Genomic DNA, 14141 nt, shown 5'->3' with positions numbered 1-14141 from the left:
TGGCCTGTGTCTGTTATTTGCAGGCCGTGAAACAGGCTACCTCCATGTGCATGAGCCCTTAAATTAATAAAACTGAGCTGCACCCAAGCACACCCCATGGTTCTTGAAAGTAAATCAAACTCTTTTTCTCTAATCTGAGACCTTCCCCTTTAAGAACTATGGTGGTGGCCTTTCTCATGGTTAGTTTAATAGCGGTCTGCAACCAGCGCTATTATGGAATGTCTGGATTTATCCTTCATATAAATGTATATATATTGTTTGATACCTCCATTTGCAATATAACACGAAAAAACCTAACATGAGCAAAAGCTGTTCCCTTAGACAAAATACAGTCAAAAACAAATATTGACTCAACATCATATCTTCTTAAATATCTCCGTGTCTCACTATCTACACACCGCGCACGTCTGACCTGGACATTTAAAATCTTCACAAAAAAATATATGTATATTTTACCTGTTTATAAGCTTATGCTGTGGCTATTTCTCATTGTATATGTACATATATCTCAGCAAGCATGCGCTGACTTCTTTATGGCCTTTAAGTCTGGCCCGGCACCAGGTGTAGATGAGCCATGGGCCGCCAAGTCATGGTGGGACCCTTGGCTACTCTTACCCTGGGCTGGACAATGGATAAAGCATGAGTTTGCCACAGACCTTGTGGGCATCTTCCCAGGTGCTAACGCAGGCCCTGCTTTTAATGGTTATGTTTCTCAGTTTTTAGACAACGGACCTCATCAAAAAGACCAGTAAGTCAGCTCCGAACCACTACAAACCAGTCCACGTGTCCTTGGTTCTCCAGTCTGGCACTTGTTACTTTTGAGGTAGAGCAAACACAACTACAAACGCACCCCCCCCCCCCCTCCATGACTCGTGATTGTCGGGGTCTCCACGTTACATCTTGAAATCTTCCTCCACGCACAACTGAGAGAGCGTCTTCTTGATCCTCAGCGCAGTTAGGCGAGCCTTGCCGTTGGCATACCAACACTCTCTCATGATCCTGCCCATGACTCGGAGAACCTAGAAGAAAGTCAGAATTCGGTCAACCTGGTTGTATTTCATGACGGAATTTGGAGGCATTATATTTGCATAGACGGATATGTTCACCGGTAGGAATTATTCTACATTATCATGTGGGGGATTGGAAAAAGTTTTAACTGGGAGTTATGTTGAGACACAATGCAGGGCTGTCAAAAAGGTGTCAGACACCCTCTTTGTACAATACTACAATAAAACAGTCTGGTGGAAACATGGTCGGTGGGTGTAGTACCTGTCACTACTAAAGGGGGCGCCGTCAGCCATGATGGCTTGTGTACTGTCAGTCCTACGCTTGGTGCCTGACTCTATGGAGATGCAGTTGAGAAAGATGTGGCTACTTTCCCTAGTTTATGCATTGCAGTGTTACGTGGATACTACATGGTGGCAGCTATCAGGCACTGTATGGTATAGTTATATGTATTATTAGGGTACTATATGGTGGGGGGGGGGCATGTTAATATAACTTAGGGTCTTTTCACAATAAAATAGTAGCTTCCACTAAATGTTTACATTGGAAAAGCTCCCAACGTATCCTCTAAACGGAGGATGTGACATATGATAGTGGCGTTCATCACCCATTAAAAAAGTTATTACCCTAACATTTACCAGCTGACAGGAGCCCAACAAGGGCCTAAAGGTCCATTTACTGTAACATATTCACAGTGTGAAAAGACCCATAATGCACAGTTAATCACTAAACTTAAAGAGAATGTGTCATCAGAAAATGAGCTATTGTTTAAATCACATTTTTATATATATATATTTTTTAAGAATTTTTGATATTATTTTTCATTTTCCACATAACTATCTATATTTATTTTAAAAACAAAACTGTAAAATCCTGCAGTTTCCCCACTGGCCATTAAGCCTAATAATAGTCGCCACTTCTCAGTCTGTACAGATCACTTTACTGCAGTTATCTGCTTATCTGTTGTTCTAATCCTGCCTGTAATGATATCATCTCTGTGTATAGATAAGACATGATCCACTATTCACAATAGATGATTGTCAAATCTTTTCTATTCTTTTCTTGTACAATAACCTCTGCACAGGTCACAGAGCATGCCTAGAAAACTCTCCCATAGAAGTCACTGAGGTCTCCTCCTGACCATTGTGTCTATGGCCCATGTGGCTGCTGTAAAGCAATTCTCTTAATGCTTCCTCAATGCTATTAAAAACAACTCATGCAAGATGGCCGCCCCCATAATCATGTTCAGAAAATAGAATAAAAAAATCGGCAATCAGAAAATAAAGACAGATTAAAAAAAAGGAGATGTGTCACTATCTGGTTTTAACTGGCAGATAAAAGTTTTGGTGACACATTTACTTTAAAGGGAACCTGTCATCTGGATTTTGTGTATAGAGCTAAGGACACGGGCTGCTAGATGGCCGCTAGCACATCCGCAATACCCAGTCCCCATAGCTCTGTGTGCTTTTATTGTCCCTTCATCCCCCCTCTCCTAAACTAACATTCTCTGTTCGTCTTGAGAGACCAAGGCAACTTTCCACTCACTGAATGATCAGCTTAAATGATGTCCATAGAAAACTATTATTGTTATTCACTTGTACTATTAATTTATGCAAAGCTTGTTGAAAGTATAGTGATCATTTAAGGTTTTGTACCATGAAAAAGTCAACATTTTTCAAAGCAGCACCTGAATGTGAATTGTTTTTTAATCATACATAATCAAAAATTTTGTATAAATTATTCAATAGAGCTGTTTGTTCTTTTCTTTTTTTTTCTCTGTCCACCTCAGTAACATCGCTGAGGTGGTCGCACATGCTCAGTTCCATCCTTCAACTGCCACCAGCTGTATCTACTGTTATAAGCTGTGATAGTTAGAAGGGGAGAGCTGCAGCAGAAAGGACAAACCATTTGACAAAAGTCATGCCCTCTATGTTGCCAGCTTGAAATAAATCTAACAGAACAACTGGAGCAATGAATGAGGAGATTTCTGGATCCATGTGAGGTACAGGGCTGGTTCTAGCTTTGTTAGAAACCGATTGACATGTGCTATATGATGTCTGATTTTCATGTTTAATATAAACCATGAGATGGCCCCTGTAAGGGTGGCCTTAGGTTTTCATAGTATTTTATGCCACTTTTTTAAATACCTCAAAGCTTTGCCATTGGTTAGGTACGTTGGGTCGTAATTTTTGGTCACAAACAACTTTTCTCATATCTTCCAATGAAGGATCAGAAGGCACCATATCGTAGTAAGGCAACTGGTATTCATCCACAACACCTATAGCAAAACAAGAACATGGAGGGTCAATGATGTTTTATGGTATGAGACCAATATCTATCTCCTCACCTAAGGGTCTGTAATCCCATTAGAAGCATGCAGACCACCATGTTGAGGTCCCAGACATCAGCTTAAAAAAACACTATTCAAAAATATACAACCATAGTGCAACCAATATGAAAAAATACTATGTAAGAAAGGGAGGATATTACAGTCAGTAGTTTTCTGTCTGGTATAACATGGGTACAATTCTGATTAAGGCCTTATCAACAGAGGACTTGTAGACAATAACAGCATGCCGTAGTAAGGTTTTAGGGTACAAATGTTTTTGTGCCTGTCGATCTATATAAGGCATAGTTTTCATGACATCAAATAACAGGAACAACCTAATGAATATGATACAAATATAATGAATCAAATCAAGAGAGATACCAACCTCCCACAGAACATCTCCGGGCTATTTCCCAGTATACTAAGCCCAGAGAGTAGATGTCTGCGCATTTGAATGACTCAAAGTGGTGCATGTTTATTGAATCATCAAGTAATTCCGGAGCCATGTACCTTTAGATAAAAGACAAACACAATATTATGGAAGAAGAAGGAATAATTGGGTTTGGAGTAGGAAGGTAGAACATTGGATGAAAGCATTACAAGCTCTTCAGACTCATATCAGGGCAAATTTGGGCACTTTGAGGTAATTTCTTCCTGCGTAAACATTTTTTTAAAAGATGAACTTCTGAAAAATATTATAAATAATAATACAGAGAATCTTAATATATGCGGTGACTAGGATAGACTGTGTAGATTTTCCCGACCAGCAAGACATTTTAGACCCAACCCCGGATTCACCCACAAAACATTCCAGAGGCTACCATAAGCCCTTCCCCATTATAGAGATTGTCTACTTTCATAATGCAATTTTTTTTATCTGCCCAGTACCCCTAACACTGCATATTTTAGCCCAATACACCCGTTTTTCATCTCAGCACTTTTCTTCCCCTTTTCTCAGCATCACTGCATCCTGGCAGGAAGTTTGCATGGATTACTCTGCATTTTCATCAGCTTCCTGTCACACTGTTCTCTCTGCAGTAGTCATGCCCCTTACACCTCCCCTCTTCGTGTTAGCTAAGTGGAGCAAATCTTGCTAGGTTTAGCTACAAAATCCAGCAGGAAGCTGATGAAAACAGGAAGTTCTGCATGTAAACATCCTGCCAGGATGCAGTGATGCTGAGAACAAGGAAAGAAAAGTAAAAATGTGGAAAAATAGGTAGATGGGGCAGTATTTGAGGTACTCTGTCATAGAATTGCATTATGGTCCGCGGTAATGCAATCCATAACGCAATTCTGCTTTTACCACCAAACGAAGCATAACATGAAATTCGCTCATCTCTAATCATCAGCATAGAAGTGCCCTCATCATTGTACCCACCACACAGAATTGCCCAGTATATTGTTCCAACTACATAGTACTATAGTAGTTAGTGCTATAATAGTTCCCATACGAGTTTGTTGGCCACAGCGATACCCATACATACACTTCACAGTAGCCCTATACAAGGCCAGATTAAGGCTGGCCCCCATACCGCTTTTGGTACAACCAGTCTCATATTGCTGACACCCATCAGCAGGGGTGCACCAAGCCTTTCTCCTGCCTGAGATGAAAATTGAAATGTCTCTTCCCACCTGTGGATGGAGTTGCCGTGTCCTGCTGCAGACGGTCATGATGACATCACTGAGACCGCCTGCGCCGGGACCCAGGCGGTGCAATCATGTTATCACAAACATCTGTGTCAGGACGCAAACATTCATGACCATGTAATTAAGCCACCTGAGCCCCAGAGCAGAAGGTCTTGATAATGTCATCGCAACTCCTTGCCCTGTTCTACTGCCTCATAGGCTCCCATGCCCCACCATAAACTGCCAGCCCCTCAGAGGCAGGCTGGCTGCCGCCTGAGGCGAGATTATCAACTTGCCTCATTGCAGATGTGGTCCTGCCTATCGGAGAGGTGGACACACATGAGCATGGCCTTCTCCACTGCGGTCTATGGGAGTAATGGAAACAACTAAGCCAGCAGCCTGAAAATAGACAGCCACGTGTACACATGGCCATCTCTCTCAGGTGGATAAGATCCCAGTGGGAAAGTGGCAAAAACACTATCTTCAAAATCCACACAGAAATAGAGAATGCAAGTTTCCTGGTGGTGATCATTGCTGCTCTTGTCAGAGTATGAATCTATGAACTCTGCATGATGTCTGAATATCTTCTGTGCTTAACATGGGTTTCCTTTGGGTTACTCTGATTTCCTGCCGCACTAAACCAAGTAGATGCCGGATGTAACGTACTTGTCTGCGGTGCAGAATTTAGACTGATGGTTCCACGGCAGCAGGAGCTGATCTCTATGTAAACTGCAGATGTGTAGGCTAGTCTTTGTAGAATGAAAATTTATATTAACTTTATTAAGGTTGTCAATATCTCTGCTTGCTGCCATTCAGTAAGAAACTTACTTCCAGTGCATAATCACTTATACGACATTGTAGCGTAATGAACCATGATCCTGTGTGTCCATCTCTTGACCATGGATAGATTTTCATACACTAAACAATGAAGGTTTCTGCCGTATTACTGCAAGCGGAGATTTAAACCGTGACAAACTGAAGGGTACTTGAGTTTATACCATTTCACTCCAGAATACATTATATAAAGTGTTTTTAGAGTTGTAATAATGAGCAAGAGAGATTGCATCTTGTCTAAAACTAGTGATGTCATCACGTCCTAGAGATGACATCATGTTATGTGCTAAATGCAATCAGCTAAGTGGACAATCATTTCCTCCACTGACAGCTTCAGGCGGAGTCCACCACTAGTATCTGTTGCGTATGAGGGGCAGAAATAGAGCTTATGGACGTCCTCAACCCCTGGTCCACCCAAAATGGGATATAGAGAAGCAAATTTATCTTTGCAAGGTAAATATGTTCACCTTAAAATTGAGGCTAGAAATAAAGATTGATGTATAAGCAGTATGCTAATCTGGAAAAGGGTTGTATTCACCAGGTGAAACAATGTAGCAGGTCCAGCACTCGGGTCTTGGATAAAACCATAGATTTTTATTTTTAAAAAAAGTCCAAAATGTATCTACAATATGGATTTGCTTCTCCTAAGGATCCGTGCACCGATGACTGGAAAAGGCGGTGAGCTATTTGCATTTATTTTTTTGTGCATTACCAGGTGGGTTCCGATTCCTAGGACTCCCACCCATCCTGAGAATAAAGGGGCCACAGCGGTGATTTAGAACCAAATTCACATCTCTTTTTGCTCCTGCACAACTGCTCCACAACATCTACTGTGGAGGAAGACTGCACCGCTGCTATATTCACGTGAATGGTGCCAGTTGCAGTTCCCCACACAGCTCAATGGGCAAGAGATACGCAGAGCTGCAGCCCCTTCATCAGACCTTCCAACTTTTTGGACGCTCAAGGAGAGACCCTTATAGGTCCTGGTGTGAAAGATCCATTTTCTCCTGCATATTTATATACGGTACCTCAATCGTTTTTTCTTTAACACAATCATGCAAAAAGTTTCTGAATACAGAAATCTCTAAAATCCAAATTTCATCAAATAATTAAGCAATATATAAAATGGGTTGTAATATACAGATAGGAACCAGTCAAACACATTTAAAGCGAACCTTTCACCAGGATTTCACTTAATAAACTATTCTGTTTCCATACAGTCTTGTCCCGCTTTCCTGGGATGTATATTGATGAAAAAAACGACTTATAAAGTCATCGTCTCCAGCTCCTGCAGTCACGCTAGAAGTCAAGGGGGTAGCCCTTCCCTCACTCCGGGCTGTAACTCCCCTGCCCTAACCCCGCCTCTATGCACTGTAATTGACAGCCGGCTCAGTCGCCGGGACCGCGCTTGTACTGGCGGCGCATGCGCCGTCGGTCTCAGTAGCAGCGCGATCCCGTCTATCGCGCGGACTGAAGCGCGATCCTGTAACTGAATCGCGCATGCGCTGTCAGTCCCCGATGCCTCCCTGTCTTCTGTTCTTCAGGCGCGCTGCTACTGAGACCGACGGCGCATGCGCCGCCTGTACAAGCGCGGTCCCGGCGACTGAGCCGGCTGTCAATAACAGTGCATAGAGGAGGGGTTAGGGCAGGGGAGTTACAGCCCGGAGTGAGGGAAGGGCTATCCCCTTGACTTCTAGCGTGACTGCAGGAGCTGGAGACGAGGACTTTATAAGTCGTTTTTTTCATGAATATACACCCCAGGAAAGCGGCACAAGAATGTATGGAAACAGAATGAGGATAATCTATAAGGTACTGGTGATAGTTTATTAAGTGAAATCCTGGTGAAAGGTTCGCTTTAAGGAGCAAAAAGGGACAGAGTGACACTTGGGAGGTCTCATAAGTGATGGCCTATACTAGAGATTTTCTACCATTTATCAGATGGGGAGATTCCTTTTATACAATAAGACAAATCACTCTCCTTTCATACCTTTTGGTCCCCACTCTTGGATTTTGGGGGATGTCTATCATGTTTGTAATTGAATCATGTTTTACCGCCAGTCCTAAGTCAGCGATGGCGCATGTCTCATTCTTTTTCACCAGAATATTTTTGGATTTGAGATCCCTGTGTGAAATAGCGGGTTTACCTGGAAATGCAGAATTAAAAATACATTAGGATCCCAAAATTATAACTGCATCCTGGATGATCTTATACTATGAGTCTAAGCCTATGTTCTTCTAGGAGGGGGAACTGTCAGTTCAGACGTTTCTGATACTCAAAGGGAAGGCCAGTGTAAAAACCCTATATAATCCATGCCATGATAGACATTTTTTACAAACAATTTAATTTGTACATACCTCGAGTCCCTACTATTTCCATATGAAGATGAGCAAGACCGCTGACCACAGAAAATGCTAATTTCATCATTCCCCCAATAGTTACTGTGTTTCGATTCAGGTAATCATATAGTGAGCCCTGTTCATGATATTCAGACACAAGCCAGAGCTGGGTCCATGTGCCATTATCTGCAAAGAGAGGAGCAAAGGAAATGTTGGTTATTGTCTTGAAAGAAAAAGAAAGAAAGAAAGATTGAGAGAGAGATATGAGAAAGAATGATAGACAGATAGATAGATAGACAGACAGATAGATAGATATTAGATAGATAGATAGATAGATAGATAGATAGATAGATATCATTCTTACCTTTGTTGTCAGCTGCTATAAATCCAAGGATATTTTCATGTCTCAGCATCACGGTCTGATAAATTTCTGCTTCTCGGAACCATGATCTTTCATCTCGTGAAGAGAAAATCTTTACAGCAACATCTTCTCCGCACCATTTTCCCCTCCAAACCTCTCCAAACCGTCCTTTGCCAACCACTTCCTGAATAATAACTGTCCTTGCGATGGTTCTCTGGACAAGCAAAGGTAAACCTATCCAGAAATTAATGTGTGATATAGTTAAAATGTACCGGACCAGAGGATGCTGTACTGGACCTTAGGGTAGGTCATCATTATCACATCAGCTGGGGGTCCAAGTCCCGCCACCCCTGCCGATCAGCTGTTTCAGGGAGCCGCCGCGCTAACCGAATTTATGGTAAGCGATGAAGGCTCCTGGCAGCTTTTCATAGACAGCACCATACATCATACGGTGACGTCACAGGCCTAGGAAGATATAGTGAAGGAAACCACGGCACTCGTTTATAGTAGTTTTGAAAATTTGTATTTTTCATTTCATAATATTTCATATCATTTTCATTTCATCATTTATCATTCTATTTTTGTCAGCATCCACACAGGCAACATGCAACAAAGACTAAGGCCGTGATCAAGGTCCCATACTAGGACCGAAACGTTAGCCAGTCTGTGCAAATTATATTCCTGGATGCTGACAAAAATAGAATGATAAATGATGAAATGAAAATGATATGAAATATTATGAAATGAAAAATACAAATTTTCAAAACTACTATAAACGAGTGCCGTGGTTTCCTTCACTATATTACCTCAAATTACCATTGAGCACCATACCAAAAGGACAACAGAGGAGTGCCGTCCAACCCAGGCTATTACAGGCCTAGGAAGAGGCTGTGGTGCTCAAGGCCTCTTCTAACAACTGATCGGTGGGGGTCCCAAATGTAGCAACCCGCAGATCTGAAAATGATGAACTATCCTGAGGATGTCATAAATATATTTTCCTGGATAGCCCCCTTTAAAAGCGAATATGCAGGGTACCTACAGAAGCCACAAGAGGGAGCTTAGGAGCTTATGGCATACTGTTAGGCTGGGGTTGCACATTTTGGCCTCTGGATCTGATGAGGATTTTTTTCTGTTTGCTTTTCTGGTTATATTTTCAAAGACAGTAGCGCATTTTCCTGTTTCCTTCCAGAGGTTCAGGTACCCTATCAGAAAAATGTGTATTATGTACAGAGAAAGAAGTCTCTCATATGTTGGAGGTTGCTAAGGTAGGAGATTGTTTCTTATTGAGTGTAGGACCACCTTGAGTCTCCACAAGAAGATGGCACATAAGGTTATAGTTGGGTCATTATATATAGAAATGCCCACAATTTACAGATGGTGGTTTTAACTTATCTCGATTATGCTTGGAAGAGGTGATAAGACCATCAAATATGGGAACGAATGCAAGTTCTAACATGTGATATGTCATTCAGGGAACACACTGACAAAGCAGATACAATGTGTCATGCATAGTGCAGGGTCTGAGGAGATAATCCTGGTGTCACTGTCCTTCTCAGGCCCTTGATATTGGCAGTTTTTTAAGATAACATAATTGACATCATTACCAGAATACTAAATACAACCTAGTAGAGGCTAAAATAAAATAGTGTAGAGTACAATGGAGTGGAGTAGAGTACAGTAGATTAATGTGGAGAAAAGTGGAGTTAAGTAAAGTAGAGCAGAGTACAGTAAAATGAAGTAGAATAAAGTAGAGCAGAGTAAAGCGAAGCAGAGTGGAGCAGAGTAGAATAGTAAAGTAGAGTAAAGTGGAACAGAGTAAAGTTGAGTAAAGTAGAGTAGGGTAAAGTAAAGTAGAGAAGAGTAAAGTAGAATAATGTGGCGCACAGTATAGTAAAGTAGAGTAACGTGGAGTAGAGTAGACTAGAGTAAAGTAGAATAACGTGGAGTACAGTATAGTAAAGTGGGAGTAAAGTGGAGTAGAGTAAAGTGGAGTACAGTACTGTAAAGTGGAGTACAGTACTGTAAAGTGGAGTACAGTAAAGTAGAGTACAGTACATTAAAGTGGAGTACAGTACTGTAAAGTGGAGTACAGTACTGTAAAGTGGAGTACAGTAAAGTAGAGTACAGTACATTAAAGTGGAGTAGAGTATAAGTAGAATAAAGTGGATTGGATGAGAGTAAAGTAGAGTAAAATAGAGTGGCATAAAGTACAGTAAAGTAGTAGAGTACAGTAAAGTGGAGTAGAGTAGAATAGAGTACAATTAATATTTAGAAAGTAGAATAAAGTAGAATATTGAAAGTACCAGATCCAGATCCTGATGTTGACATGTCATGTATGAGATCTTTCAAGAATTTCCCATCTGTGTCTAAGTTACAATCTGTTAAGGGCTCTTCAATGCACTGCCGCCGGGTTCTCTTGTAGGCACCGTATCGCCTCTGACAGGTGTAGACTGTTAGCATAATGGCTATAGCCAGGACGCATACCGGAATGGTGACCAATATCCACAGTTCCACGTGGCTGAAATGGGATGTGCTTGTAGAGACTGCTAATTAAAAAAAATACAGATGATTAATAGAAGTATACCAATGTTTAAAGAAGATGTTCTCTATAGACATCCATGGCATATAATTCCTGATGAACTGTGGGCTGCATGTTCAATTTAATGTAGTAAATGCCTGACAGCCTCCAGAAATAGCTTTAATTTATTGCATATGTCTTTAGTGATATAACTACTGGGAAAAGTTGGTAATAAAAACAATGATGTCAACCTCCCCTCCTTTTCATGGCCAGGAGCAGGCTAGATAGGAGTGGAAAGCAGCGGCCCAGCCAGCTATGTGGAGGAGCTGCACAGACTCTACAGAAACAATTTAGGAAATGTTTAATGACAACTATTTAGAAAGTTGGTTGATTTTGCAATTAAATGAGTTATAAAAAAAAAATAGCAAAAAACACAATATAGTTTTTAATGTCACAACCAGAAGTCACTTGAAGGACTCAGGCACATGGCTCTATTACAGCTCCATACAGTACCCATAAAAAATCAGTACAATAAATTCTGTGTTACTTGACGGGCCCTCTTACAGATTTTGCACTGAGGCTCAGGGGGTTCAAGTCATGCCATGCTGTGCATCCATAGATGTCTGTCATAGTGTGCTGTATAGAGGCAACACAGCGGCGCAGCACATGGAGCGTCTTCATAGGAAGGAGCCACAATGGTTTTGTGAGTGCCATCTGACTTAGCTCTTTCTACGCCCAAAAAAATGCAATCCTAGCTACAAAATTGTATGGCCCAGAATGTCAACTCTTTGAAAAATGCCTATATCGGTGATTTTAATACATGAAATTGTTTTATTTGTTGATACTAATTGCTTATTTTTATAAGTAATATCTTTTTTATTTGTGAATACTAATTGCTTATTTTTCAGCCCAGTAACAGTTACAAACGTCAATGTTCTTATAATGATACATTGTAGCTATGGATCTCTCTTCCTGTAGTAATCATTGATACAAGGGGCACTTTTGATCTGGCATTATATATAGGGATGAGCGAACCCGAACTGTATAGTTCGGGTTCGTACCGAATTTTGGGGTGTCCGTGACACGGACCCGAACCCAAACATTTTCGTAAAAGTCCGGGTTCGGTGTTCGGCGCTTTCTTGGCGCTTTTTGAAAGGCTGCAAAGCAGCCAATCAACAAGCGTCATACTACTTGCCCCAAGAGGCCATCACAGCCTTGCCTACTATTGGCATGGCTGTGATTGGCCAGTGCAGCATGTGACCCAGCCTCTATTTAAGCTGGAGTCACGTAGCGCCGCACGTCACTCTGCTATGATCAGTATAGGGAGAGGTTGCAGCTGCGACGTTAGGGCGAGATTAGGCAGATTAACTCCTCCAAAAGACTTCATTCTGTGATCGATCTGCAGCTGTGGATCATTGAAGTGCTATTATTGACTTGCTCACTTTTTTGAGGCTGCCCAGAGCGTTTTTAGATCACTTTTTTTCTGGAGTGATCGGCGGCCATATTGTGACTTGTGGTGCGCCAGCACGAGCTATCACCAAGTGTATTTAACCATCAATAGTGTGGTTATTTTGTGCTATATCCTAGATCAGCTGCAGGCTGAGCCTGTGTCACCGAAGTGCATTTAACCATCAACAGTCTGGTTATTTTTTGGCCATATACTACATCAGCTGCAGGCTGAGCCTGTGTCACCGAAGTGCATTTAACCATCAACAGTCTGGTTATTTTTTGGCCATATATTACATCAGGGGCAAGTTGAGCCTGTCACCCAGCGCCTAAAAAATAGACCTGACATTTCTATTCAACCAAATCTGCACAGTTTTAGCTGGTCAAGTTATTTGTAGTGACCGTCAAAGCAGACTTTTTGTTCTGGGTTGAAAAAGCATTCCCAAATTTGCCATTCTGAAAATAACTAGTTTGTGGTATTTCAGGCCTACTTGAAATCTATCCCAAAAAGAAAATCTTACATTGAAGTTATTGATAGTATCATTCAGAAAAACCTAAGACACACGCTAGCGTGCTGATAGAAGTGTCATTCTGTGATTAAACCTATAACTGTCACACAGCGCAAAAAAAAACAGGTCTCACATCTCTATTCAACCAAATCTGCACAGTTTTAGCTGGTCAAGTTATTTGTAGTGACCGTCAAAGCAGACTTTTTGTTCTGGGTTGAAAAAGCATTCCCAAATTTGCCATTCTCAAAATTGTGGTGAACGGGAACAATGAGGAAAACATCTAATAAGGGACGCGGACGTGGACATGGTCGTGGTGGTGTTAGTGGACCCTCTGGTGCTGGGAGAGGACGTGGCCGTTCTGCCACAGCCACACGTCCTAGTGAACCAACTACCTCAGGTCCCAGTAGCCAGCAGAATTTACAGCGATATTTGGTGGGGCCCAATGCCGTTCTAAGGATGGTAAGGCCTGAGCAGGTACAGGCATTAGTCAATTGGGTGGCCGACAGTGGATCCAGCACGTTCACATTATCTCCCACCCAGTCTTCTGCAGAAAGCGCACAGATGGCGCATGAAAACCAAGCCCATCAGTCTGTCACCCCCATGCATATCAGGGAAACTGTCTGAGCCTCAAGTTATGCAGCAGTCTCTTATGCTGTTTGAAGACTCTGCTGCCAGGGTTTCCCAAGGGCAGATAGAATGCACTAACGCACAACCACTTATGTTTCCTGATGATGAGGACATGGGAATACCACCTCAGCACGTCTCTGATGATGACGAAACACAGGTGCCAACTGCTGCATCTTTCTGCAGTGTGCAGACTGAACAGGAGGTCAGGGATCAAGACTGGGTGGAAGACGATGCAGGGGACGATGAGGTCCTAGACCCCACATGGAATGAAGGTCGTGCCACTGACTTTCACAGTTCGGAGGAAGAGGCAGTGGTGAGACCGAGCCAACAGCGTAGCAAAAGAGGGAGCAGTGGGAAAAATCAGAACACCTGCCGCCAAGAGACTCCGCCTGCTACTGACCGCCGCCATCTGGGACCGAGCACCCCAAAGGCAGCTTCAAGGAGTTCCCTGGCATGGCACTTCTTCAAACAATGTGCTGACGACAAGACCCGAGTGGTTTGCACGCTGTGCCATCAGAGCCTGAAGCGAGGCATTAATGTTCTGAACCT

General features: G+C 42.2%; 1 protein-coding gene across 2 annotated transcripts in view; it reads right to left on the bottom strand.

The window, feature by feature from the left end:
- Window positions 1-464: 464 nt before the first annotated feature.
- ACVR1C (activin A receptor type 1C) overlaps window positions 465-14141 on the bottom strand; it is a 96612-nt gene continuing 82935 nt past the window's right edge. The window contains exons 3-9 of one of the 2 annotated variants that reach the window (XM_040439777.1): window positions 10796-11038; window positions 8496-8726; window positions 8150-8317; window positions 7782-7938; window positions 3720-3844; window positions 3153-3283; window positions 465-1019 (exon numbers count right to left, since the gene is read on the bottom strand). In XM_040439777.1, the coding sequence (XP_040295711.1) occupies window positions 894-1019; window positions 3153-3283; window positions 3720-3844; window positions 7782-7938; window positions 8150-8317; window positions 8496-8726; window positions 10796-11038 (1181 nt within the window). In that variant the 3' untranslated portion in view covers window positions 465-893. The remainder of the gene's footprint in view (window positions 1020-3152; window positions 3284-3719; window positions 3845-7781; window positions 7939-8149; window positions 8318-8495; window positions 8727-10795; window positions 11039-14141) is intronic. The other variant, XM_040439778.1, reaches the window with a different exon arrangement.

Source organism: Bufo bufo, chromosome 7 (genome assembly GCF_905171765.1).
Source record: "Bufo bufo chromosome 7, aBufBuf1.1, whole genome shotgun sequence".
Classification (NCBI taxonomy): Eukaryota; Metazoa; Chordata; class Amphibia; order Anura; family Bufonidae; genus Bufo; species Bufo bufo.
Note: the sequence above shows the minus strand (reverse complement) of the source record. Positions and strands in the feature narration are given on the sequence as shown.